General features: G+C 42.3%; 4 protein-coding genes across 12 annotated transcripts; 1 reads left to right on the plus strand and 3 right to left on the minus strand.

Annotated features, from left to right (window-relative positions):
- Positions 1-62: 62 nt before the first annotated feature.
- Positions 63-4,383, minus strand: LOC124199319 (mediator of RNA polymerase II transcription subunit 25-like). 8 transcript variants are annotated; one of them, XM_046595130.1, is made up of 10 exons: positions 3,923-4,383; positions 3,605-3,861; positions 3,267-3,543; positions 2,597-3,205; positions 1,769-2,249; positions 1,532-1,694; positions 1,289-1,459; positions 869-1,210; positions 295-716; positions 63-235 (listed from the first exon to the last, which is right to left on the minus strand). In XM_046595130.1, exons 1-10 carry the CDS (start codon positions 4,224-4,226, stop codon positions 106-108), a joined length of 3,156 nt encoding a protein of 1,051 aa, XP_046451086.1. In that variant the 5' UTR covers positions 4,227-4,383; the 3' UTR covers positions 63-105. The 8 variants fall into 8 exon arrangements, with proteins under 8 accessions (XP_046451086.1, XP_046451083.1, XP_046451085.1 ...); XM_046595127.1 differs by having other exon boundaries at positions 863-1,210; XM_046595129.1 differs by having other exon boundaries at positions 869-1,213.
- A 142-nt stretch (positions 4,384-4,525) lies between these two features.
- Positions 4,526-5,897, minus strand: LOC124199326 (transmembrane protein 33-like). The gene is made up of 5 exons (XM_046595140.1): positions 5,559-5,897; positions 5,310-5,491; positions 5,175-5,242; positions 4,979-5,112; positions 4,526-4,902 (listed from the first exon to the last, which is right to left on the minus strand). Exons 1-5 carry the CDS (start codon positions 5,726-5,728, stop codon positions 4,674-4,676), a joined length of 783 nt encoding a protein of 260 aa, XP_046451096.1. The 5' UTR covers positions 5,729-5,897; the 3' UTR covers positions 4,526-4,673.
- Positions 5,898-7,177: 1,280 nt separating this feature from the next.
- Positions 7,178-16,928, minus strand: LOC124199320 (relaxin receptor 2-like). The gene is made up of 22 exons (XM_046595131.1): positions 15,310-16,928; positions 13,797-13,919; positions 13,111-13,230; positions 12,937-12,992; positions 12,717-12,775; positions 12,427-12,498; positions 11,855-11,926; positions 11,449-11,592; positions 11,246-11,314; positions 11,036-11,107; positions 10,862-10,933; positions 10,710-10,781; positions 10,490-10,561; positions 10,356-10,427; positions 10,196-10,263; positions 9,967-10,128; positions 9,685-9,830; positions 9,379-9,526; positions 9,117-9,246; positions 8,058-8,190; positions 7,931-7,991; positions 7,178-7,863 (listed from the first exon to the last, which is right to left on the minus strand). Exons 1-22 carry the CDS (start codon positions 15,431-15,433, stop codon positions 7,460-7,462), a joined length of 2,451 nt encoding a protein of 816 aa, XP_046451087.1. The 5' UTR covers positions 15,434-16,928; the 3' UTR covers positions 7,178-7,459.
- A 2,891-nt stretch (positions 16,929-19,819) lies between these two features.
- LOC124200695 (lipase lipl-1-like) lies at positions 19,820-26,169 on the plus strand. 2 transcript variants are annotated; one of them, XM_046596997.1, is made up of 12 exons: positions 19,820-20,346; positions 20,441-20,495; positions 20,579-20,767; positions 20,838-20,864; positions 20,928-21,015; positions 22,290-22,387; positions 22,529-22,593; positions 22,671-22,751; positions 22,876-23,034; positions 23,233-23,317; positions 23,463-23,608; positions 25,598-26,169. In XM_046596997.1, the coding sequence occupies exons 1-12, from the start codon at positions 20,086-20,088 to the stop codon at positions 25,748-25,750; spliced, it is 1,407 nt and encodes a 468-aa protein (XP_046452953.1). In that variant the 5' UTR covers positions 19,820-20,085; the 3' UTR covers positions 25,751-26,169. The 2 variants fall into 2 exon arrangements, with proteins under 2 accessions (XP_046452953.1, XP_046452952.1); XM_046596996.1 differs by lacking the exon at positions 25,598-26,169 and adding an exon at positions 24,512-24,769 and having other exon boundaries at positions 19,865-20,346.
- Positions 26,170-27,227: the final 1,058 nt, after the last annotated feature.

Consider the following 27,227-nt stretch of genomic DNA (forward strand, 5'->3'; position numbering starts at 1 on the left):
AACCATAAATATTTATGTTAAAATTTTTAATCCATTAACATTTGCATTCATTGTAGAAATACTTTTATACAAAAGTTGTATTAGCCATTAGATACATTATTAACATCACAGTAAATCAGCTAAACTAAGATTATCAAACTGACTTCCACCACTGTTTTGTTGTTGTTGCTGCTGCTGCTGCTGTGGTTGTTGCATGTTTGGCTGCTGCATACGGTTCTGTGTGTTTGGCTGCATCCTAAAATCACAAAATGTTAAGGATAATCCAAATTCATTCATTTGAATATTTATAATTACATTTGAGGACGGTACTGCTGTTGTTGCAAAAGATTACGCAATCCTGGATTATTCTGCAGCGCCGCGGTAGGCCGAATATTTCTTTGTTGCATTTGCTGCGCCTGTTGTAGTTGTTGTTGCAATTTCTGCTGAACAGGCATTTGTTGTTGAGACTGTAATTGCTGGAGTTGTTGTTGAATCTGTTGTCCTGCCATTTGTTGTTGTTGGCCCATTGGCTGTTGCTGACCCATTGGTTGCTGATTCATTAGTTGCTGCTGGCCCATTTGTTGTTGTCCCATTTGCTGCTGCTGGCCCATTTGCTGTTGTTGTAATTGCAATTGTTGTTGCATTGGCAACTGCTGATTGGGTTGTATCTGCTGCTGTTGCTGCTGCATTAGTTGCTGCTGTTGCATCAACAGCTGTGCACGGCGTTGTTGTTGCTCCTGAAATGAGTAATTTTTTTTCCCCTAATTAGCCAAAAATTACTCGTGGAGTAGAGCAGATAAAGCGTATTATTCTAAGCGTAATATTAGTGAAGCCCCAAACCAGCGTACAGGCAACCTTAAACGTAAGGAAATACAGAAAATACCAGTGCCTTGAGATGAATATCCTTCTGTTGGGCCGCTTCTAGTGTCTGCTGCAACTGCTTAATGGTCATCAAGTTTTGTTGTCTCTCAGCTACAAGTTGAGCAGGAGTTGGAGGAGCCGCTCCTCGTACCGGATTAGTCATTGGAGTAGGAGCAGCCATCGCTGGTTGTTGAGGGTTACCCATCATTTGAGGCTGTTGCATCTGCTGCTGTTGCTGCTGCTGAGGTTGAGGTGCTGCGCTCATTTGACCACCTCCCATCGACAATGGATTAGTCTGCGTCACCAATATGTTTTGCCCGGCCTGCTGAGGAATATTTGGATTTGGACCTGCTTGTCCGGGACCAGGTGGCTGCTAGGTAGTCCATAAATAGAGACAATTTTGCGGATAAACTTGTCATACGATAACCATATCAACTTTTACCTGTACTTGTTTGCTTTTTTGCTGTTGTATAACCTTGCGAATCCGATCGACAAATCCTGCTTGATCGTTTGGTATAAAGCCAATGTACGCTTTCTTGTCTGGACTGTAAAGCAGCATCAACACTTTAATCTCACAAGCATTTGGATTAACCATCCCTGTGAAGTGGACACAACCAGCCTAAACATAACAAATAATTATAATCAACGAGTCATACGATGGGAGAATTGAGGTAACAGTAAGTAAGCTTACATATCCAGTTGACATCACTTTAGCTAGAGCTTCTAATGCCTCACATTCCTGAGGATGGAACATCACAGAGCGCGCATTCCGGAAGTGAGCGCCGCCAAAATTACTTATTAATGTTTTAGGTATTAGCTGCATTAGAAGCTTTTGCGGCCAGTGTTCTGCTTTTCTGTTTAGGTACAAACAAACACATTATTTAAAATAAGAGAAACGTAAAAGTAGGGAAGAAAGAAGTATACTAACACTTCACTCTCGCCATTGGTGACGGTTGCCGAAACCTGACAAGGGACATGGCGAGGAAGTTTTTGCGGATCACGAGTCTTCTCTTGCCACTCCAGGACACCCTGCCAAATAACTTGTCTTTCGCGAGCAGGATTTGCTGGAGCAGCACCAGCCACAGGAGCAGCTTGTTGTTGGATGATTCCAGGTGCAGCTGCTACAGGAACATTGATCTGTTGAGATTGAGGTTGTTGCTGTTGCATTTGCTGAGGAATATTCTGCTGCATCCCTAAGTTGGGGTTGGCTGGATTTATCGAAAAATTTAGATTTTGCGGTTGTGATTGCTGTGGTTGCTGCTGCTGCTGTTGTTGTTGCTGCTGCTGTTGTTGCTGTTGCTGCTGCAGTTGCTGTTGTTCCATCGCTAGTTTCCGAGCAGCTAACTGTTGCTGTTGCTGTTGATTCAGCATTTGTTGGTTCACATTGACCATTTGTCCGGCATTCGGTGCTGTTTTATAAACAAACAAGTGTTATCAAATGTTCCAAGAAGTGCTTATAAAACTAATCTAGATAAATCTTAGCATTATCAGATGTGAAATTTTATTCATAGAAGGACTCGAAGTATAAATTCGTGTTTGCGAATTTCAACCGATTCGACTTCTAGTTTATCCGTTCATAAATTCATCATTTGGCCCGAAATATTCTTTAGTCAATTGTCATTGAAAAATATAAATAACTAAAAAAGAAACCCTGAATAGATTACAGTTTCCCATGTAAACACATCCCTACTTAAAACGACAGCAAAGACTTTGTCTAAGCAATGCATATAAAATAAATTCATAAAAAATTGTATACCTTGCCCTTGATTCAACTGATTTACTAAATTCTGTGGACCAACAAATGAAGCCCGGACGTTCTGTTGTTGTAATTGTTGCTGTTGGGGATTGATGATCATTTGGCCAGCAGTCTGTGATTGTTGTGGCACTTGAAGTTGGACTTGAGCTTGGGCCTGTTGAATGGGGTTGGCTGACATCGGCATCGTCATTGGCTGTTGATGTTGGAGAACAGAACTCTGGAGTGGATTCTGGTTGCTTGGTAAAGCATTTTGATTCAACACTTGAGGGACTTGTTGCTGATTTTGAAGCATAGCTTGTTGTTGTTGTTGCTGCTGCTGCTGTTGTTGTTGTTGCTGCTGCTGTTGTTGCTGCTGCTGCTGAAGAGGATTTTGCATTGCTTGCGGCATTTGAATTTGAGACGGTTGGCGCACTTGATTTGTGGCTTGCATTTGTGCCGGCAAGGTTTGCTGTGTTTGCTGTTGATTTGGCAATTGCTGTCCTTGATTTGGACTTGTCCATCGTGGATTAGGTGCCCGAATGCGAACTCCACCATCTGCAGCCATCATAGGAGGTACCGTATTAACAATCGTGACATTAGGCGCAGACGTAGGTCCAGTGACATTAATTCCTGTAAACAAAGGATAGGATTTTAATGAAAGGGTTAGGCAATTTTTTAAACGAAGTTCTACCAAACGGGACTGGAGGTCTTTGTTGCGGTTGATTCTGTGGCTGAGGTGGTCGAACCACAACATTCTGTGTTGGTCGAATAGTTTGTTGTTGGCTTGGACTTAGACCCTGTGGACTAGTTGGCACAGTTGGAATAGGAATGTTAGGTATAGGAGGCTGGCTAACAGTTGATTCCTGTAAGCAGAATCCATTCAACATAACCAAATGACGCAAGTCTTTAGCATAATGCTTTGAACTTGCTGCCATAGAGTCTCCACCAGCTTTATCAAACAAATTTATCTGCAGATATTACCATAAATATAAAATTATGTTCAACTTTAAAAAATATTGCTTATGTTACCCAAGTAGGAATTCTTCTTGGACTGATTATGCTTAGCTGAATATTATTCTCATTCACAAGTACTGCCAATTGTTCCAAGGTTAACCCCCTAAAGCTTGGGAGATCCATGACTGGCAGGTTGTAAGGTGGAGAATTGCATATCAGAATACAAAACTTCTGTGCTTTCAAACCAGGATCTCGTAATAATGTTAGATCTTTGAAGCACTCAAGAGTGGTAGCCAGTCCTTCAGTCAATGAAGCCATATGTTCAGCGTGACCTGATAATGTATAATTTTAAAAACTTTTGATTGCCAAAGAAACCAAACTAAAATATAATACCTCCTGAAAAATCTAGCTTGTCCAAAAGCTGTAGAAATTTGTGGGGATTTCTGAAAGGGCCATAAACATCAACCATATCAGCTGGCAAGCAGTCCGAAGAGTGATAGACAACCAACGAGTACAAGGTAGCAAATGTCTCAGAGCCACAATCCCTGTCCTCTACAATTGGTCCTCCATTAAAATATTCTACTGTTTGACAAATGTAGTTCATTTTAATCTCGTTCATGTAAGCCCCGCAAGCCGCAGTCCCCTCAACGAGGAAAACTATATCGTTGCACACGGCCTCTGCAGCGCCTACCACCATTTTTCTTAACCCAAATGGGTTTAAAGGTGACTTCAAAGATTAAATTTGTAAAAATTTGGGCTTGAAATTTGTTAGTTTCAATTGATACAATCACTTTGACATAGACATTTTCGTTAAAGCATCACGATCTCTCGAGTACTAGGACTCGACTATCAATCTACGTTGTTGCCATATTTCTCTTCAAGACCCTACTACCATTTCAAAAATTTTTGTTTTGTTTTTTCGTTTTTTTTTTAGGACAGAAAGCTGTGCAAATATCACAACAAAAAAAAAAATCTGTGAATAAATAGACACTAGGATTACACATTTATAAAAAATTTATTTTTCACACTTACTCAAAAGAAAATACATCAAACATCTATGGGACTGAACTAGATAAAACAAAAATGGGGAATTTTGTTTGTGGCGTTAGCGCCCGTGTAGCAATCAACCGAAATTGTTAATGTCTTATTGTTGTTCAGCAGTGATAACGGGAGGAGCAAGTCGAGAGATAAAAGAAACCAATTTAGACACCAGATTGCGGATAACCGCTGGACATGACGGGTTTTGGGCGTAGCTTTCGACAAGGAGACGGAGTTCGCCGAATGTATTCCTTGTATAGGGATTACGTCTCGATGAATAACGCAGAGTAAGGAATCTGTAGTAGACGAACAGCGTCATGAGCGTAGCCCGACCACTGCAATTCCCGGATAAGACAATTTTGGTCATTAGATGCAGTTTTACCTATATACAATACATGAGCTATTACTTACCCGAACAAAGAAAGGATCAACAAAGGGAAAAGAAATATTTCAGAAAGAGCAATGGTCTTCAACAGCTTCACACTTTGCACCTCCACTATTCCAATAGCCATCCTCACCACACCTAAGGCAGTTGGACCCAAGATCTATGCACCAAAATTAAGAGATTAATCATCACCTACAACTGATCACTATTCCATTTTCTTACCTCAATCAATCCCAAAGAATAGCTGGAGATATGGAGCAATGCAAAGAGAAATACTGGAAGTAATACCCCTGTAAGTGACAACCAATACTTAAGTAACTTTAAAATGGCAACACATATTTTGATGAATCTGTTTACATGTAACTGGGGGAGAATAGAAAAATATCATGGAGTAGAGCAAGTAATGAGCACTATCCTCCAAAAACACCTTGCCCAGAAACTCTCTACTCAGCTGAACTTGGGGAAGTCTTTGATGGAGACGGAGGGCACTTGTTGCGGAATTAGCCAGCAAAGCTTTGTAGTACATGTTGTAGCCAGACCTAAAAGAAAGTTGGCCATTGATACGTGAGGAATGAAAGCATTGGTAATATTTGTAAACAAAGTTACCCGAAAATTGGAATCAAATAGTTGAAGGTGAATACAATCGTAGCAAACCGGGTGCACCACAAGGCGAAATCGATTTTATTGCGACCAATGTGTGCTGTAAGCACTCCAAATCCAGTTGCCGGTTGGGACTGTGGCGTTTCCTCCTCATTTCTATTCTCGTTTTCACTCATTTTTCAAATCTTGAAATGCCCAATTCGATATACTTGTATTACAAAAGGTGTGCGTATACGAGCAATCAAATCACCGAGACCGCAATGAACGATCGTGAGCTGTCATGAAAATTAATTCTAGTGATTTCCGTCCGTCTGTTATCTGTAAGACGTTGCCAGCTCGTTTATTAGTTTATGAAAGTTGCCGCATGGAATGTGCATGTGCATGTAAAAAAACTGAAATATCACGAAAAAAGTGAAAATGGTAAAACAAAATAGGCAGAAAGATTTGAAAAAATATTTATTTTGAACACCTAAAGTCAGGAGCGAATTGCAAATCGTGTTAAAAGCATTTTTGCTGAATTTTGTTATGTTTAGCTTGTTTTTCGTGGCATTGGTCGCATCGCATTATATTCGCATACTATTCTTGGTTCTTGGTATTCAATTTGTTGAATGTTTTTCACCTTTTCCAAGGATACGAATTTTACGAAATACGAAAGCACTTTGAAAACATACGTACAACATACACATCGAACATGAAAGATGGAACCAAGAAAAAATTATAGTCCAAGCTTGATAAATGGTTCGCCATAAATCGGACGTTTAAATTGTTATGGTCTCTGAATACAATGCAGCATTGCGCCAGTTGCAAGATAGCAAACCTCAAGCGAAGCAAATAATCCAAAAGCCAAATACTGGCCGATTGATGCACCAGAGTTATAGATGGATGCACTGTTCGATAAGATTCGGCGTTCATCCTCCAACTGTATGAAAAGAAATAAAAACATTTCTCAAAAATTTTGGGGGGTTAAACTATAAATAAAATCTGTTATTCGACGCTAGGCCTTGTGTCGTGACGCAACGCCAGTGTCAAGGCCCATTTATTTATGGCCCATTATTATTACAAGGCCAGTGTGCATTGTGTTTTTGAAATGACGAAATTCTTCGAGTATTTGACCGGAGAAATGTAATATGGCGACCCACGACCCACGAAAGATGATGACAGGAAAAAATAATCTCAAAGTCGTTTTTAAAAATCCTTAGCCGTACTTTTTTAGATGTTGGCTATATTGAACAGTCGGCTCACGCACGCACGTAGCTGCCAAAGCTGACGACTTCACACTCGGAGAGAAAGAAAAAGAGAAAATACGGGATTGCGCGCTCACTCTCCACAGCTCTCAGGACGAATTCAAAAGTAATCGAACGTGCCTATACCGAGCCGAGCTAAGAAACTACACTTCGAAATGGTACCAATTGAAAAGACAGGCAATAAAATCAAACAGGCCCTTTTTTCTTCTTCTTTTTCTTCTTTGGTTATTACTCTGGTCAATGCCATGGGCAGCATAATTGATCAGAAGGCCTACAGGCTCAGTTATTTGTGACCATGAAAAACTAATTGCTATGCGTATAGTTCGTTTTTCATTTGGAGTTTTCTTTTGATAAGATAACAGAAAAGAAATGCATTAGAGGTCAAAGTAAAACATGTAGAGATACTTGATCGTCATACAAATATATATGGTACGTGGAGAATTAGCAGAGTTTATTTTGGTTGTTGTTGTTGTTTTCTTTTGTATATTTCCCCTAATGAATGATTTGTTTGTTGATAATAATACTTGGAAACGGCGAAAGAGAGATTCAACACTGAATTTCGACGACATTAATGGTCTCACAATGAAATTTAGAACAGATTTGAATTAGTGATGACGAAACATGTACATTAATTATAAACAAGTGCTGTCGTGGAATTGATAGTTACAAGGAATTTCTCCGGCCGGCCATGGGCGACTGGAGGCTGACCATTTCAATTAAAACCGACGGATCGTGAATGCCGTCCATCAGGGCCACTGGATCTGCAGCGACGACAGTGGTGACGTGACTGGTGTCCCTGGAAATTCGGCGGGTGAGATGGAGGTGTTGATCCCAGCTCATCCGTCGGTGATGAGGCGACAACATCGGCTGCAAGTAGCTCTGATCGGCCTTTAACTTGATGGACGTCGAATTGAAACGGCGGCTGTTGTTGGCGCTCCCGGCTCCCGTGGCCGCAAACAACTGGGCGAGTAGACGCCGGAATTTCGGCGTTGTGAAGGTGTAAAGAATCGGATCGATGGCGGCGTTGATCGGCACAACGAACACAACCACCCAAATAGAAACTTCATCTGCAACAAAATTTGAAAATTAATTTCAATTTGACAAACGAAAAACAAAAACATGATTCGGATTCACCTGGAACCGGATACTTGAGAAGGACGAGAAGTCTGAGAACGTAGACGGGTGCCCAGCACATCTGTCGATATAAAATAACATGTGGTGAATAAATCTCCGACTATGTACGAGCTGATGAAGGGCTTACAATGTTAGTGAGAACGATGAAGAAAAAGCGCAGAACGAAATCCATATCATTAGGATTGGCTAGGGGCGTTTGGCCGCGGGTCCGTCGGATGCTCACAAACAAGCCGACATAGGTGCAAATCACCACCAGAACGCTGCATTGACACACGAGAGAAAGAAAACATGTTTAAAGAACTCGAGATAATAATAAGCTGGTAAATAGTGTACGTGCGATAGCTTATATAACCCTCCCGTATGTATATGCAGCGTGAATTCATTCCAAGTGCATAGTTAGGAGAGCTAGGAAAAGGTGGATGAACCAGGATTCTAGCGCATAAATACGGCTTCCGGGCATTTGAAGTATTATATACAGTACACCATTGTTTCTCGTCCATTAGGAGCCCGCACACGCCAACCGTGCTGGCTAGATAGTAGACTTTTCGACCACCACCACACCCGGGTCACGCAGAGAAGACTGTAAAATCTAGCTCTCTCCTACTAGCTCGACTCAGTGTGGTGAAAAACGGTCGTAAATTCACAACGTCCGCTCCGACCTTTTTTGAAACTTTTTTGGCAAGAGCGCACGAAACTTTTATTATTATTTTTTCGGGTGGTGGTGGTGGGTGGTATGATACTATTCTATTCCATTCAATATAGAGATCTGGAATAGAAAGCGCTCAGAATAATAGGGCGGGAGAGTTGAACAGCAGGAAAGCCGCTGGCTTCTTTATCGACAAAACCATTAAGCGAAACATAAAAGATATTGCAGGGAGAGAGAGAGAAAAAAGAAGAAGAGCTGGAGCTCATTGACGTCACTGTAGAGTTTACCCTATATCGATACTACATAGGCCCACCATGTAGATAGATATACACACCGTACACGCAGTGACACACAGAGAAAAAATGAAGGGCTTCTCTCCGATATTCGACGAGAATAGCCCGATGGAATCTGCAGCGATATAGTCAACTTGGTGGGGGGCGGAATGTCGAATAGAAAGGGAGAAAAAACTAGGCGAGTTACCGATATGGAAATGAGCTGATTATATTGGATAGATAGAGAGAGAGAGAGGCATCTCCTTACCATAAACTATTAACGCCCAAGAAGATGAAAGCCGAATACTGCCAGCCGAGTGAGAGCGACTCTCCGATGTGCAACGGGAAGCAAAGTCCGTTGGAGCCGTAGTAGTGCGTCGACTGCCGCCAGTACAGCACTGCGCGCCCAGCATTTTTGCATCAACGCAAATACACGCACAGAAAACAAAAGAAGAAAAAAGAAAAGTGACAGTGATTTATTGGAATTCGTTCAAGTCGAGCGCAGTGGGCTGACATGATTAGTTATTTACCCGGAACGATGGCCATAATCAACCCGAGCCCCCATATGAGGACTAGGCTAATTTTGGCTGTCTTCTGGTTGAGTTTCGTGTAGCCAAACGGCGAAGCTATACATAGGAAGCGCTCCATTGACATGAACGCTAAAAGCAACAGAGAAACCTGAAAAAAGAAAAGAAAAGAATGACGATCATTTCAAGAACAATGAAAGCTATTTTCTCGGTCCGTTTGCGATGATGCGCATCAGTCGTGGCCGAACGCCAGATAGAACCCGCCGGGACCCTCCCCTGGACTATATAATCGTTTATATGGACTAATACCTCGGTTGAGGTCATGGCCACGACCCCGACGAAAGTGCAGCCCAGCGATGAAGTCCACTGATGCGAGTACTGGCGATAGACTTCGCGGTACTGCAAGTCCTGAATAGCTATGGCGAATAGGTAGAAGCCCATCAACATGTCGGCCACTGGACGACGTGAGAACAACGCGCGGTCACGCAAGGTTGGACGAGGAGATGGTCAAATAAAAACATTCAAAGATGAAACAAATCAGTCAGCACACAAATGGTTAGACGGTATGGGTCATGAACGAGCTGTAAGAACCTGCCAAGCTCCGGATGAAGTTGAGTGGCACTTTATTCTCATCTTTGAGTATGCCCCGCCCTAGCAACACGAGCGAATTGCCTATCAGAGTGAAAATGGCGATGGCCCACAGAATAATCCGGATCAGCGTTCGATTCAACAAATTCTCCGTCGAAGATAATCCTGCGCAAAATAAAACATTTTGAAGAAAAATGAAGCGTGTTGAATCTAATGTTATCGATGTGTATACCGTCAGTGTTGGGCCGGCATTTGGGAACGGTCGGGACGTAACTGCAATACTGGAAGCGAATAAAGTACCTGCGTGAAAAAACCAACAACAAATCATCGTAAAATAATGACGACTGAAATTCGCTCGCATAAATTCTCAATCCATTCAAAATTGTCCTTACACGAAATCCAAATTGGTTAAACTGCTAAACATGTCGACGTCGATGTTCTGGATATCAATATCCTCCAAGTTTCTATTTTTTGCATGGCAAATTTAATTAAGGATAAAAGGTCGCTGACGTAATCGAGAACTTACAAGGATTTGATGTTTTTCAACGGTAGGAAAACTTCGGCGGGAAGTTGCAGAATATTGTTGAAGCCCAGGGACCTCATTAAAAAGTTAATCAAATTCATTAGGCCATAAAGTCAAAATTTAAAAAAAACGGACGATTCTGCGCAATTGACATTTCACGAGTAGCCCTCGTCTATCCCTGCCAATGTTCGTTGTTCTCTTTGGCCATGTCAAATATACTTACAATGATGTTAATTGGCTGTTCTGAGCGAAGAGCCGTGGTGGAATAGTTGTGAGTAAATTATGGGACAGATCCCTGCAAATGGCAAGGAATGTGCGATAACGATATTAAACCCCGAAAGTTGATGGCAATTGATTAACACGAGATATTCATACAATTCCTGCAGCTGGGTGAGTGTCCAGAACGATTTCGGGTGCAGTCGAGTCAGTTTGTTTTCTCGCAATGATCTAACGACATATTCATATCGTAATTGGGTCAATTAGACAACATTAAAGCTAAATAATTCACCGTCGACATTAAAACAAAGTATTATAATTAACCAAACTTACAAATAAGTAAGAGAGCTGAGATTTCGGAATGTCATCTCTTCAATATACTGGATTTCATTATGCTCCAACATTCTAAAAGGAAAAGGAAAACTCCGATCGTTAGGATCAGAACGGAGTAAGTGGATTTACAACACCAAAGTTCTTGAATGGGTGTAGACGGGTACGAAGAAAGCAAACAAAATAATGAAAAACACTTGTAACTGCACTCACAATTCTCTCAGGTGTATCCAGGACGAGAAGCTGTGATTGCTGAGTCGCAAGTAATTGCTAGACAAGTCCCTGGGGAAAAAAAATAAATAAATGAATTTAGACCCAAAGGGAAATGTACCATGCAATCAATATACACGTGCGTATGTATAGGCCTATAGGTGGCAATCAAATCTAATAAAAGATATAAAAAGATGTATAGCTACAGCCATTGGAGATTCGGTAGACTGTTGAGAGCATCTAGGGAAGTGTCGTTGATCTCGTTATTGTCTAGAAACAATCGCGTGACGTTCCCCAGTCCTTTGAATCCATTGGGTTCGATCCCGCTAATGGAATTCTTGGACAAATACCTGTTTGCATCATATCCACCAATCGATACAAATACGATACAGTATATCAGTATAAGAGTATATATATACATTATACAATTGAAGTTAAAGTTAAATGTAACAAAGTCAATAAGTGCGCATCGAATATAACCGCCAGTTTGACTTGTGATTGGATAAGAAAACTTTTATATTCCTTTGTTAAATAGAATCAGTCTGGGATATATTATTATATGTCAGACGATATAGTCAATAAAGTTTGAGTGTATTATACTGTGTAACTTACAGGAATCGAAGAAGTTTTTGGTGGCGGAAAACGTCATTGGCAATCGTCCGGATGCTGTTCTGTTCCAAATGTCTGCTCCCGTGCAAAAGAAAAAAAGAAGAAACCCCCCGTGAACATTTGCAAACAGAAAAGAAAGAAAATAAAAGATCAGAGAAAGAGAGAGTCAGAAACTCTGGCACATATAACCCTAAAAAGATAAGAAAAAACCCTAATTCAATTGAAACTGCAGCGGTATGGCAGTTCTACATACACCACTGCAGTACAAACGTGTATATCTAACGTACACGGGTAAAACGGATATGGAAAAAAGAGAAAGAGAAAAAAAGGAGTTGGTTTTCAGTGTGTACGTGTGTGTTAAAGCCTAAGTTTGGAAGCTATATAGGGCAATCGGCTTGCTGGGCAAACGTCCAAACTCACTTCTAAAAGTAATAATAACACAGTGACACAAAGAGTATATGAACAGAGCAAAGGAGGAAAGAGAGAGAGAGAGAGAGGGGGGTGAATAGAATGGCGTAAAAAGTTTTTATTGTTTCATCTTATATTTTGGGCTTTTATAGTGTTATTATACTGACATGATCTCCAGAACGGTGTAGCGGCTGAACGCGAAGCGGGGTATAGTTTTGATGCTGTTGTTGGCCAAAATCCTTTAGGTCCGGAGATGTTGTAGAAGAGAGAAATATGGAAAACAAAAATAAAACAAAACATCAGAGGAGGAAATCATTTGTATAGATGTGATGCCGTTGTTAGTTTTTCAACACGACTTTTGAATGTTTAGTAGATCTAATCTAATCATCAAGCGTGTATACGTGCGCATCTGCTAATGTAATATGCCAACTGAATCATCAGAAATTTCAATATTTACAGCCGACTGAGTGTGTTGGGCGGTGTGATCTGCTCCGGAATATTGGCGAGTCCCATGTGCTGTATTATGCAAAGAACACAAAGAGAGGAAGGGGGGAAGGACTCATTAGAATGCGTCGTTGGTTGGCCCTTTTCTTTTTCTTTATCGTCTATATAATGACTAGCCTCGTTATTCAAATGACTCCGGGACTGAGAGAAAGAACCGGAATGGGCCAACGTACCTTACAAAATAGATTCGTCTGCTCGCAGATGCATTTGGCCGGAAAGTTTCTCAACACTGCGGGTTGTTTTTTGTCGTTGTTGTTTTCAGATCGAGAAGATAAAATACAAAAACGTCATCAGTCGTGAATTTCACAATAAGCGCCATTTGGATAAGGAAAGAAACGGGAGCTTACGACAGGTGTGGTTGGTCTCCTGCTGGCCGGCCAAGACGTCGGGAAGCCCGGCTTGTTGCTGAGTCTTGTTCAGTACATTGTACCAATCGGGCGCCAGAAATGTGCTGCCATGAAAGTCCACTATATACATAGAACGACAAATAACGAGGGGCTGATTGATTATTTCAGCGCGCGTCACAATATACTATAACGACTGCTGCTGCTGTAGTCGGGCGGCCCAGTTAATCATCAGCTGTTTGATCACAGCCAACGGACTAGGGCCATCAAATCAATTTTCGTCACCGAAGGTCGCCGTTTTCCTCTCTAACGACTGGGTTTTCACGAAGCCGACTGTTAACATACGTATAGTCTATTGTCACGCTACTTTGGAGAGTCGCATTCCGTGACGAATGTCGAACTAAGCAATGGGTAGGGAAAAACAACAAAAGGGGAAATGACAAAACAGAAAAAACACACGGACAACACAGCGTCCGTTTCGGATAACATAATAAAACCGGTTAGCGCTAGATTTGTGTGAGCCAACCGCGCTCTATGGTTTATACACACACACATACTGATGTACGTCATTTTCTTTTTCTGGACGCCCGTGTTTTTAAAAATTGCCCTTCAATATACTCTGGGGGAGGGGAGCAATCATCATTACGTCGACAGTTTAATAAAAATATGTCTATAAATATCATGCTTACCGCATTTGTCGTACTCCTCGTCTTCTCCGTTGGGACAATCGGGATCGTTATCGCAGTAACTCTGTTGAGGGATGCAGACGGACGAGTTGCCGCACTGGAAACTCCCGCTCCCGCAAGGTCCATCTTTTTTTTTTTTTTTTTAAATTCAACAAATGCGCAATGATTAGAGAACAAAACATGAATAGAAATAGATGAGGGGAAGAAAAAGTTCTATTTAAGCAATCAGATTTTGTTTCCCATCGCGACGACAACAGCCAAGACGTCGGCGCGGAGAGAAATAAAAGGACACTCACGCACGAGCAAACAAAAAATAAACACACACAGACACACACACACAACAGGGAAATCAAATTCTAATGAGGTCGTTCGTATGAGTGCGGGCGAAGAATCAAGTTTGGATTTTTGTTTTTTTCTTACCGCCGTTATTTTTATTTGTTTGCTCGATGCGCATTTTCTAAATTTGTCTTGTCTTTATACAGTATGTCTAAACCAAAGGAAAAGGGCAAATAACCGCACACGGAGTATATAATAATAAAAGGGCCAATATTATGTTGATAATGAACTGGTAATGTCATTCGAGTCGGCTGTTGATTTCAATCATTCGATGATGGACCCGGCCCATTTTTGGGTGGGTTCTATTATCGTGTCCCTTATGTAAGAAAATCCGGGTTCGGTTGCCTCACTACAAAAGTTGTGTGCTGTGCCCGCAAGAAAATAAATTTAAAAGAAGTTACCATAGTCGGAACAAACACAAAACTTCACGTATATATCCGGACAAAAAAAAAGTTTTGGTTTTCTTTGGGGGCTTTGCGTGAATCCCCGATTGCTTGGGTACGTTCACATTTTTTTGGTTTTGTTTCAAAACGATAGCCACTTACGATAGCGAAACACGGGTGACAGTCACAAATGGCCGGTGAATACTAAACTGAGGAGGAAACTGTCACGAAAATAACAGGTTTTCTTTACGCTTTGCTGCTGCCCATATAGTTTTAAATTTACCACTCTTTATGCAAAGAGCGACATATTACATGGTCGCTCCTTATTGTGGAACGTGTACATGCTGTTGGGGGGGATCGTCGGAGCCATATCGCCCATCGATTTCCCATAAATACAACCAAATAAAATTGTCCGAAATAGTGACTGAATAATGCGAGCGTATGTATACGGTCATTGCGATGGGCCGACCAGATACCCGCCCTGAGGTCCGTTATCGATGGAAAGAAAAAAAAAATTGTCGTCCCATATTACATAGAGAGAAAGAAGGAGGAGGGAAAAAATTGTTGTCGGACTAATAATGTGACTATATGTGTGACACATAGACACACAAGTCGAGATAACAAACATGGGTCTGCCGTCTGTCGTAGACGGTTTTCGATGGGGCTGTATAGAGAGAAAGATGGAATCTCTTAGATAAGACCCACATATAGAAAAGCGGACTCTCCAAAATAAGAAGAAGAAGAAAAGATAGATGTTATTATGTAAGAAGAAAACTGATGTGAGAAAAAGAAAAAACCTTGGAGAACGAGGAGGAGGGTGAAGGCGCAGACGACCAGGACAATGGAGACGGTCAGTCCGACTATCAGTAGCACCCGGCGCGATATAACCAATCCGTGACCACCGCCCACAGAAGTGGGCATCGTTTCGTAGCGATGATCTCCGTGTCGGGCGCAACGAGACACGCGGATCAACACACGCACAACACAACACACAACAATTCTCAGATTCTTCTTCTTCTTCTGGCCAGACCGGGTGGTGGTGATGGCAGCAGGAGGGTTAGAAGATCCTGTTTTTCTTATGTACCCCACCACCGCTCAATCCGGATTTTTGTTATTCCGTCTATGCCCGCAATCACAAAAGAACAAAGAACAAACGGGGGCGGCGTCGCTCGGCTGTACTTCCCGCAGCCAAAATTGTTCGGCACAATCAAAATAAAAATAAGAAAATCAAAGATGGCGATGCGATTCAAGCGGCTGTTTTTGTTTTTTTCACGAAGACGACGACATATGTCAATGACAATCAAAGGTCGTCGTTCAATTTTGTTTTTTTCTTTTCTCTCGAATTTTCCGGGGGGCTAATAGAATCACTGATTTAGTTTTGAAGAAATAACTGAATCCAGCAGGAGTTGCTGTAACGACAGATTGTCATCAGGTCACCACCACAAACGGGAGCGGCTGTCTCGTCTTCCTCATCCGACACCGCCATCACGACGTCATTCGCCTGCACGGATGACGTAGGTTTTCTCTCTCTCTCTCGACAACTTGAACGGCTTCTATCTGTCACTTGGCACAAGTTTAATGACTGTGTGCGACTGCACAATCAGCAGAAACCACCGAAATGAAAGAAGACGATGAAAAAAATAAAATTATTCGGGATTGGGTCACAATTTAAAAAAATGACGGTCTCTAGAACCGGTAGTGTGTCCAGGAGTGTCAGTTGATGTCAACTGAAGGGGGGGCCACCACCAGAGAGCTCTATCCACGGCGCCGGGCCCTAACCTTAGTTCTTCCAATTTTCTAATTTTTTTTTCCTTTTTTTCTCGGCTGGGTTTTCGGTGTTTTGGACGTCCGTAGAATTCCAATCAGGTCCGTGGCGTGGCGATGCTGCCAAAAAGATCACACGACTTGAGGTGACCGGTCGCGTCACGGACTCTCAAAAAACACCTTGAAATTATTACGAGAAGCCAAGAAATTTTGTCATTTTTTTCTCTTCTCTTCTTTTTTCTAGTCGACAAATAAAAAGTCCTTGGTGTTGCTGTCGCCGTCCGGCCGTGAAGTCGAAATCAACCAAATTAAAAAAAAAGGCGCGCACTTTGAAAATTTCAAAAATTTGAAAATTTCGAAACGAATTCCACTTTAAATTGTTCCGCAAACGAATCGAAACCAAATCACTTTTAAAGTCGCGACAGGTGCGCTTGTTTAATGGTGGCGGGACCGGATATGTGACAACTCGGTCGGCCGATGCTGGTCGACTGCCGTCCAAAAAAGCTCGGCTCCTCTTGGAGGGTCTCGACGCGAGATGGAGAAAAACCTTGCCAGGTCCACACACACATAGCCAAAACGCGGGAAGAATAGTAGCGCATATGTAGTCGAGTGGATACTACACGTAGGTGTTCGCGCTGCCATGTATATGTGTGTGTGTAGTGCAGCAGAGAGAAAAAAACTTTGCGCGTCTGCGCGCGGCCCGCGCCAAGACAACGACCCAGGAGACCGTAGATGCAGCAGTCACAGCATACATCTTTTCTTTCTCTCTCTACGTATTCTATCCGCATGTGTGTAGAATAATAGGCAGCAAGCTTATTGAGAGAGAGAGAGAGCTAGGCAATATATAATTTCGTCTATAGAGCGCGCAGCTCTACTTTTGATTTTAGATTTTTAGATTTTTAGATTTTCAGTCTCTTGCCATTTGGAACTTTGGGGGTTCAGCTTCTTTGGTTTGTTGGTTTCCTTGGTATTTTTATTATTTTCTTGGGAGGCTGCACTTCTTTTCTCAGATTAGTTTTTTTTTCTGCTCGAATATTCACGACGACAGGCTGGTAGACTCGGCAGCGCTGAAAGGCCGAGATCGATGGATCAGTGGCAGATATAGTACAAAAGGGACGAACGACGAGAAGATGTGGCCCATAAAGAAACGCACGACCGAGTCTTATTGTAGACGCCAAATTCCCCTCGCCAATGGAAACACAGTCTCAGACTTTCAAGTATGCTGTGCAATAATAAAAGACTTGAGAAGAAGAAAAAATAGCTAGCTAGTAGCTAGCTAGTTTTTTTTTTTTTTTCATTTTATACTTGGCTGGCAAAAAGGCATTTTCAATGTTGCATGCCGGTAGGCTGTGTGTATCTCAAATGGAGACCAAGAAGAGAAATAGAACAAGGAGAAAAGAGCTTGCTTGCCGTGTGTAATACAGACAATAAAGATAGAAAACGCCAGCCCAGCTCTATATAGTGATACTAGTCAGCTATATAGAGCGCTCAGTCCAATTATACGGTATCTATATACTCTAGAAGGTGGAGTTAGCTTTCTAGTAGCTTCTGTGTGTGCTCTCTCATTACATGCTATATATAGAGTTGGAAATGGGGAAATAAAAGCATTCCGCTCGGTGGAGCTTATTTGCTATATCGCTGGACTCGGTCGACAATCTCCTTTGGGGGATGCGATAGATATGGTTGCTGCTGTTGTGTGTGTGGACGTACGTATGTTCTGTCCACATTTCGGAGGGGGGTGTGTCGCACCCCATGAGCTTCCGGCTGACCAGACTTGTGTGTCTACTGGATTGTCGGTCAGTTTCCTCTCTCACCCCTCATGTCTTCCTCAAGTAGCCTACTACGCTGCTGCGCTAAATATATCAAATCGACTCGGCTGTGATGTTATCCAACCGGAGCGACCCTTTCTACTCCGAAGGATATACGGTCATATGGATCACGGACCGGAGGGTGTTGTTGCGCATTGTATAGAGAGAGGACTCCTTCCAGCCTGTATATATAGTATACTAGTCATCTGGAGTCATTAGAATGCGCGGAATAAGACTCTCACGTCGACTTTTCCTCCACGGGATTAAATAGGAACAGGATCCGCGACGGGCAGCGATTGCACTCGACCGGCCGCCCTCCCCGCCCCGTTTTCTTAATGCAGCGTGGACATTAACACTGATGACGGCCAACAGCTTGACATGCTAATAAAGCTCCGCCAGGATATGGCGTGTGTGACGCATCATCACGGGAGCAAATAAGTCGCAGTTTTCCAAAGTGCCATTGACACTTGATATATACAAATAGGAAATGTATTAAAGCCTGGGCGGCCGGACGCGTTGTTGACGATGGCTCACAGCGCATTTGCGCAAGTCGATAGATTATTATTGTGTTCCAGTGTACAGAGAATAAGCGGATCAAAGTGTGTGACTCAAATCAATGTGAAACTGCGTCTATGAATCACGACAACAAAACAGATCGCGTAACCACACACACGACTGAACCCGAGACGCAGACAGGACCCGTTTCCTGCCGCCGCTTTTCTGTAATAAACATGTGGAGAGGAGGAGGAGGAGGTTGGCCAAACGCAACGGACCCCCGGCCCGTAAACTAATCGCACCAACCAACATCGTATTGGTTCAGAAGTCTGAAACGTAGAGACGTCGGGACAAAAAGGCCGTTGACTCACAGATGGTGGCTCTTTTTCATCTTCTTCTTCTTGTTTTTTTCGGACCAAATTCGTGAAAATGTTTTTACCACGACTCTGTGTGTCTCTTTCAACTGGAAAGGGAGAATAAAGAATAAGATGGAGCGTGTCATCATCCATCACGGGGGCATGTGTGTAACCTACTTGGCTTGACATTGCAAAAGATCTATCATCCAGGAGAAGGTCGCGGCCCAGCACACACAACTAGATTGTTTTATTTTCTCCGGCAGTAGCAGAAGCTTCTGCTTGCTGCCAGATCTATCCATCCGTTTCTCTGGGTCATCCATCCATCCAGCAGCACAAGAGTCTGAAACACATTGGGTGCCCAATTATAAAATGAGACTCAACAGACACACAGGTCTCTGGGTGCGTACAAAAATAGCAAATAGGAACAAAGAACTCTACAAGCAGATGGTCTCGCACGTTCTCTATGATAGCGCCCAAGTTTTCAAAACTTTTTGTTGTGTTTTAAATCCCCCGCCATTATTTGCCGAGTGCGGGAGAATTCGAATCGGGTATTTACTCGATTTATCTCGACGGGTCTATAGACTAAAGAAAATGACGAGACACATTTCAAATAGTAGATTTTCCACATCCTCAGACTATACGTTACAGATTATGGAAATTTGTCTGATGTCTGACACGAGACGAAAATAGAGCCAGACATGTGACGCGACTAGATATGAATAATTCTACCGCGGGGTCACCGCCATCGTCAGCTTGATAAATGTCGCAGTGACACACGCAAGTACAACTGAACTTTTTTTCCCTTTTCTTTTTGTTTTGTTCTTCTTTTTCTTCTTTTCTCTTTGGTGGGAGGATTCATCTGAATTTTCCCTTTTGTAGCGACTTTCCGGTTCTTTGGCTTTGTGAATATAAAAAGGCCAGCGGAGGACGCCCTGGGGAGGAGGAGCAGTTTGAGAAACCAAAACTCCACACGAGTCTCTTCCTCGCTGCATTTCAGTTGGCTTTGGAGACCCGAAGCACTCGGTTATTTCATTTCAACAAGGACTCGACCCTCTCTATTTTCTAAAAAAAAGACTGTAATTCATAAAATCGGTTCCCACTGTTCCGTTTGTTTTTGTTGTTGTTGTTCTTCTATCAAACGGTTACCAGCATGTTCAAACGGTTGCCGATCCGTAACCGACTATTGGCCGTGTGTTTCCTCTTCTTGTTGCTGGCCTCTCATGGCTGCCATTGTCATCAGCTGGCAGCAGCCCAGCAACAGCAATTATTGGACCCTGTCAAAAGCAATTCATTGATTGACAGCTCGGCCCTGCTCCTTTCGCTCCTCCTGGCCAACAACGGATCTCTAGTGGGGGGTTATAGTGACAGCAAATTCGGACCGGTGGAAGACCCCGAGCTCGACATGACCACTGTAAGCATATTTGATTGTTATTAGATTTATATGACTAGACTCAATTGTTTCGCTGTGTTAATGCTCATTTTATTTGTTCGTTGGAAAACAACAGCCGCAGTTGATTGCTCATAGAGGCTACCCCGTGGAAATTCACCAAGTGACTACATGTACGAACAATTAATTTATATCCATCGTTGAAATCTGGTTAATTTTATTTCAAATTGTTGTCGCTATTTTTTTTTTTTTTTAGCTGACGGGTACATTCTGGAGATGCACCGCATTCCGTTCAGCAGGCGAGTGCCGACTCGTTTCCAGCGTTCGAAACAGTTTGGCAGCAAATACGCCAAGCGGGTGACGACCAGACCGGTTGTTTTCCTCCAGCACGGGCTACTTTGCTCCTCTTCCGATTGGGTGCTCAATCCCACCGACAGAGGCTTAGGTAAAAATCCATTTTGAAATGACTTGGCTCGATTACATAATCGACTATTTCCTTTTTTTTTTTTGTATAGCGTACATGTTGGCAGACCGAGGATACGGTAAAACCAATTTTAACATAATAATTGAATTGATTAACGATTGAATTGTCGTTGCGAAATCAGATGTCTGGATGGGCAACGCCCGAGGCAACACCTATTCCAATAAGCACATCTTCTTGAAAGAGAGCGACGAGGCCTTTTGGAGATTTACGTAAGTTATTTTCTAGCTCGCCTGTTTTGTTGATAATGACTCATCATTCGCATGACATTTCCCCCATATCATTAGCCTCATTTCACGTAGCGCGGCGACCGTACAACCCTCTCGCTTATTTGTTGATTCCGCCTCGCCCAACCCGCTCTCCGCATATTAACAAATCAATTCGGCCCAGTCATTTTTCTTCATCTTCTTCTTCTTCTTCTTTATTCGCCTTCTATAATATTTATTTGTCTTTCCACGTTGGTGACGTCCGCGACTTTTAGGTTTTTTGTGGGTCGTCCGTCGTAAGTCGCGCCCTTGTTTTGTTGTTCTCGCTCTCTTTCAACCCGCGGGCAATCGTTTTCTCTTCTTCTTCTTCTTATTTGTTGGAAATATTTTGAATTTCTCCTTTTTTTACCGCGTTCACCGCGGAAGAAGGTGGCGCCGGCCTATAGCGGGATATCTAATAATCCGAGGCCTTAACCAAATCCCGTTATCCCTTTGTCTTTTTTAAAAATTCCAATTTTTTGAAGCGAAACTTTGTTTTAAAAGAACCGCCTGAAAGGTAGAAAGAAAAAAACATCAAAGATCCGTTCCTTTTTTAGTTTATTTTTAAAAATAACCCGGCGACCTCCGAATTCGCATTTCATCAGCAAAAACGTTATCAGTTCGCTTCATCCGCTCATCTTGACTCATTGCAGTTATCATGAAGAGCTTTGCCAAGGGAATTTTAGAGTTTGGTTTTTTTATTATCGTCACCGTCGTCATCCGTCCTGGGTGGGGTGGGAGCGAAGGAAACTGATGCGAAAGACAATGGGGCGTGTCCTCTTGATGGGCTCGCTCGCTGCTGGGGGACCGACGTCATCTCCTGGCAACTCATCGACGACCAACGTATTATAGTATTGATGATGAAGCAAAAATAAAACACTCGATGACGGGGAAAGTTGATAAGAAGATAGAGCAAAAATGTGGCGATTAAATATGGTCGTATGACATCAACAGTCAGCAATGAGCGAAACGAGTATTTACAATCAGATGCACGGAGATATGTTCCGGCTAGGAGTGGAAACGACCGCTTTTGCTTGGGAATTCCATCCGAGCGCGTATACATTCTGCAATCTATTCGCGGGGAAATGAAAATCAAATTCCTGTCGAATAATTTTCGCTCGTTTCTTGCGTGTATTATTACATCAACTGAAAGTCCTTATGCACATACAGATGAACTATTTAATCTTCAGTTATTTCTCCCCTTTTTCCTCATTGTGTCTCGCATTTCATTTATAATATAGGTGGAACGAGATGGGCATGTACGATATTCCGGCCGAGTTGGAATACATCTTCAAAGTGACTGGCCGCCAAAAGTTACTTTACATCGGCCACTCGATGGGTAAGTTTTAAATGAGAAAACTAATATACCCAAAAGGTTATAAGAGACGTCAGACACAAAGACGATTGGAATATATAAGAAAAAGAAAAAAAGATGCAATTCCGATGAATTATTTGCATTCTTTTCGTTATGATATCGCAGGCACGACCATGTTTTGGGTCGCCATGGAAACACACCCCGAACTCAACGAAAAAATCGAACTCATGGTATTATTCAATTATTCCCGAGTGAACTTTTATATGAAGCCATTCCCTTTGATAATTAAATTACTTTTGGGAAAAAGGTGGGACTGGCGCCAGTCGCCTCCGTCTCCAGGATGAAGTCGCCCATCAGAATCTTCACTCCATTCATTCACCAACTTCAAGTAAGTGGCAGAACTAGTCCGACGACCATCCATTACGATCGTCAATTTGCCAACGACTTTTTTATATACCGAGTTACAAACGCAATTCACGATTGATACTAATGGGTTTTCCACATTTGTACAGTTGATGTTCGAGTGGTTCGGAACAAAGGCCTTCCTTCCATCGGGTCCCGTCCTCAAACTCATGAGCAGATTATTTTGCGATCAGACCAAATGGGAAGAGGATTTGTGTGAGAACATTTTCTTTTTGCTTTCCGGTTCGGATCCGGCCAACTTTAACGAGGTAATTGTCAATTGTTTTACATATATTTGCATAGAAATTTTCGTTTTTTTTTTTCGTACCACATTTTCTCTCTCCATTTATAACTGCGCTGGCTTTTATTTATTGTGAGAAAAGGTTCGGTAGACTTTGTGTGTGTTATGGTTGCAGCTGTCATCTTGTGGGAAGAAAAAATAAACTGTTAAGTTATTACGTGTCTAGGAAATGGTGCCCCTCATCACAACCCACACTCCGGCCGGAACGTCGACCTACACCATCTTTCATTACATGCAGGAATACTCTACGGGTATGTTTCGGGTTGGGTTTTCCCAAGTTTTTTTTTTCTTATTTAGTGAAATGAGCAACAAGATGGTAATAATGATGGTGGCCGTTTTAAATTTAAAAAATGAACCCCCCTTTAATTTTCTTTCCAAATGTCTGAAAAACAACAGCTGAAAGATACACTCGCATGGACTGGGGAACCAAACAAAACATGGAGGAATACGGACAGCCAACGCCCCCGCCCTATAACCTGACAACAGTGACCGCGCCCGTCGTCCTCTACTGGGGCGAAAACGACTGGCTGGCCAGTCCAAAGGTAAAAAAAAAAAACCCAAACCTCTTTCTATTGAAATTCTTCTTTATTACCTCAGAGAAACACCTTCAACCAAAATGCTGCACCGGACTCGTGAAGGTCTGCATTGGCTGGGTCGATCAGCCGTGTAATTGTTTATTGCTCAGTTACGGACAGTCCCTCAACAAAGTTTCAGGGGGAAAGGAACCCGCTTTACTTTCAAATGATTATTACAATCCCCCCTCTCAATGCCTTTTTCTCAAGGTGGCCAGTCCAGATAGAGGGGGTTGCAACAAATAGCCTTCTTCCCAGGGTGTACATTTTGATGAAATTTATGAACGCAGCGTCATCTCTTGTGTGATGCATCTAGTATAAAGTATATTCTCTTGGAAAGGAGGATGGTTAGGATATGTTATACGATTACCGTTAATCGTGCGCTAGAAAGTGTATACGAGGCGTGGGTAATGTAGAAAGTTGTGATAAAAACCACTTATCGGACGACGAAAGAGAATTTTCTGAGTTAAACGAACCTGTAGGTCATACATAATGGATGTGTATATACGTACGCAGTCATAAAATAGAGGGTTTGTAGTAAGTAGTACTTATACGTATCAGTCGTATCATACCCTTCTTCTTTATTCTCTTCCTATTTTTTTTTAGCCCAGCCTTGAGGCCGCAGTCAATGCGGCGTACATAACAGAGTTAACAGATGAGAATGGATGACCTCTAATGGTCGGCCTGAGACGATAATGCGCTAACGCCCATGAATCATAATGTCGTTTCATTATTATCGCGCTTCTTCTTCCTCTTTATTCTTTTTTATTTTTCTTCTTCTTCAGTCTGGGCTTTTTTATTTATTTTCATTCCGAGAGCTAGGAGAAAAACATTTTTCCATTTCGACCTTTTTTTGTTGAAAATTTATTTCAGCCTATAAAGTCGACCTCGACACTCCGCCTTTTGTCCTCGTCTCGATATTATATACGATCCTTAAAAACTTATTGCATCGCGGCGACCGTCTGTACATTTGAAAATCAATGGACGCGATCCCCTTCGTCGTGCCCAAGGTTCGACAACGGATGTTGTGGATCTCGTTTTTTTTCTCTCTCTCCCATCTACACACACAAATCTAACCGGCACCAGGAAATGGCATTAATAAAACATGGCGTATAACGTTAGATGATCATCTCGAGCCCCATCTCGGATATGAACCTCTCTCCGGCCGGCTGCTGTCGGTCGAAATCCCAACTGGGTGGTGGTGGCCTTCACGTCCCTTTCTTTTGACTTTACCTTGGTACTTGGACAAACTCGTCACGCGATCTATTCCCTCCCACCACCCGCTCTACCAGCAATTGCTTTAATAATTTAAAAAAAAATCAAATATCGCACACGGGCGGACTGGAAAACCCCCCGAATCTTCTTCTTTTCCTTTCCCACTCACTTGGCGTAACCGGACTAACATATGTCATTCACCAAACAGTATGCTGTTTTTCATATGGTCGGGGGGAAAAATATTCAGACGACTGGGCGGAGGAAATACGTACATATACCGACATATACTATAAGCTCCGGTGAAAAAGTAAATCAACTCCGCTGGGGTTTTGGGTATACATGCTGTCTGTCAGTTTGCGGTCAAAATTTACGTATATCTTAACGTTTTTTTTTCTTTTCTTTTCTTTTGCTCTTTTTTGACTTTTCGATACCATAGAGCCGCGGTCTCGCTTTAGTTATTATCCGCAATTTCTTCCGGATTCAAAACACGGACGTTCCCCCGCTTTATTTCCACCGCAAGTCCGCAATCATGTTTTCCCATTTACGGTCCGTTTCTTTTTTTCTTTTGGTAAAGGAATGAAATGGCAAAAGTATTTAAGACAGGAGAAAAAGAAGTTGGACGAACGATTGGGATATTATAACGACGAGTTGCTTTTAAATTTTTTGGAAAATAAAGAACGACGACGTCCGTCCGTCGTCAGTGCTGTGTGCGTGAGTAATAATTTCCTTTTGTTTGCCGGGCAGGACGTGACGTGGCTGGCCAAAAGACTGACCAACCTGCAAGGCTTCTACCGGGTCAACATGACGGCGTTCAATCACTTGGACTTCCTCTGGGCAACCAATGTCGACCAACTGCTTTACTACCATCTCATCCAACTCCTCCCTTACTCCTATTGAAGACACAGGTATTGGATATATCGACTATATATAATCGAGAGTGATCTTGCCAAAACGAAAATGATATAAAGAATCGAGTCATGTCTAACGAAGAATTGAATTTCGGCGTTACCACAAAATTGCGCGGATAAAAGATTAACGATGGATTTCCTTCGGCCAAACATATTATACATTGTACGGACCACACCCGATTCCTATCAATTGTCTTTTGTGATGATACCGCGTTCCTTTTTTTATCCCACACTAGTTACAATCTCAAATTCGCCTTATACTATGTTGCGTGTGATTTATTGGCGCACTAGCCCGTGTCATACTTTATAATACCGTTGTTACATCCTTTTAATGTTTTTAGTTTGAATGCATATGTATACTCCGCTGATAAAAAGATATTATGTTAAAATACAAGAAATGAAGCAGAAGCAAGACTGCGGTATCTCTACACACAAATGTCCAAGTGCAAGTATGCCCTGTGGGAAATATTGCGCACGGCAGATGTTGAACTTGTGTCGAAATGATTGGCCAGCTGTTTTGGGACCGACGAACCTTCTTAGCTTATTCGTTTCGGATTCCCATCCATACTCCTTTACGTATCATTACCGAATATGGGATCCTCCTACTTTTTCTTCCTTTCAGTCTGCCACGTCAGCTTGCGTAAAGGGCATCAGGCAACTTGGAACAAAACTCTCGTTGGGTCTGGTCGGCACCTTAAGTGACGTCATATGGCACTCTGCTGCTGCGCCCAGACGAAATATCTTTAGAGAAACGCGAGGCCGTGCGGGACCTCATCTTCTACAATGATTTACTAATTGCTTAGCAGCAGTCTGTGTCGTAGCCTTAAGCTGCAAACGAAAAATATGTACTACATTCTATAGCCATCAGCACCTGCCATGTTTTTTAAATCTAATTGAGTGTTTGTAGATGTTTCATCTTCATAAAAGAAATACCCAAACATTCCCTACAATATCGGTGTGACGTAAGGCCGTTTTTCTGGATGTCTTGACATTGAAGCATGTATGTTACACAGCTACGGACAATGCTGAGCTGCTGTACCGCCGATAGGCATCGTCTATAAGACTCGACTGGGTATACAGCTCTTTTAGGGCTACTACCACGTCTACATCAAATGCGGAAGTGTTCCACTTTTTTTTTTCCTTGGGTTTGTCGTGTTTATTCAGTCGGCAGTTGTTGGGCGCATATCATTTGTTGGGCGCGTTCTCACCCCTTATATTCATTGGACTGTGTTGCCTTACACGGATACAACTTGACACTCTTTTGACTATTTGTTATATATCTACTATATACCTGTGGCTGGACTGAATAACACCAGCACACGCCCCTGACCCATAATTTCAATTGATATTATTATATTAGGCCCAATAAAACAATAAAAATCAGCGCAGAAGAAGGTCGATCAATTCGTATACTTGAATATTCGCAAATGGCTTGCAATTATTGGCATCCTTGTGCCGTTAACGCA

Source organism: Daphnia pulex, chromosome 8 (assembly GCF_021134715.1).
Source record: "Daphnia pulex isolate KAP4 chromosome 8, ASM2113471v1".
Lineage (NCBI taxonomy): Eukaryota > Metazoa > Arthropoda > Branchiopoda > Diplostraca > Daphniidae > Daphnia > Daphnia pulex.

Bases quoted from the DNA above. Each gene is read 5' to 3' on its own strand.
- LOC124200695 (XM_046596996.1), top strand. From the start codon at position 20,086: ATGTTCAAACGGTTGCCGATCCGTAACCGACTATTGGCCGTGTGTTTC. The intron at 21,016-22,289 runs GTAAGTTATTTT...TTTATAATATAG, and splicing joins GAGGCCTTTTGGAGATTTAC to GTGGAACGAGATGGGCATGT. The intron at 23,609-24,511 runs GTAAAAAAAAAA...AATTTATTTCAG, and splicing joins ACTGGCTGGCCAGTCCAAAG to CCTATAAAGTCGACCTCGAC.
- LOC124199326 (XM_046595140.1), bottom strand. From the start codon at position 5,728: ATGAGTGAAAACGAGAATAGAAATGAGGAGGAAACGCCACAGTCCCAA. The intron at 5,113-5,174 runs GTAAGAAAATGG...TTTGGTGCATAG, and splicing joins ATTCTTTGGGATTGATTGAG to ATCTTGGGTCCAACTGCCTT. The intron at 4,903-4,978 runs GTAAGTAATAGC...CGGGAATTGCAG, and splicing joins TTGATCCTTTCTTTGTTCGG to TGGTCGGGCTACGCTCATGA.
- LOC124199320 (XM_046595131.1), bottom strand. From the start codon at position 15,433: ATGCCCACTTCTGTGGGCGGTGGTCACGGATTGGTTATATCGCGCCGG. The intron at 13,920-15,309 runs GTTTTTTCTTTT...AAAAAAAAAAAG, and splicing joins CCTCCTCCTCGTTCTCCAAG to ATGGACCTTGCGGGAGCGGG. The intron at 7,864-7,930 runs GTGAATCCGAAT...ATTTTGTTGCAG, and splicing joins TCTCAAGTATCCGGTTCCAG to ATGAAGTTTCTATTTGGGTG.
- LOC124199319 (XM_046595122.1), bottom strand. From the start codon at position 4,226: ATGGTGGTAGGCGCTGCAGAGGCCGTGTGCAACGATATAGTTTTCCTC. The intron at 3,206-3,266 runs GTAGAACTTCGT...CTTTGTTTACAG, and splicing joins AAGACCTCCAGTCCCGTTTG to GAATTAATGTCACTGGACCT. The intron at 1,214-1,282 runs GTAAAAGTTGAT...TGGACTACCTAG, and splicing joins AAAAAAGCAAACAAGTACAG to CAGCCACCTGGTCCCGGACA.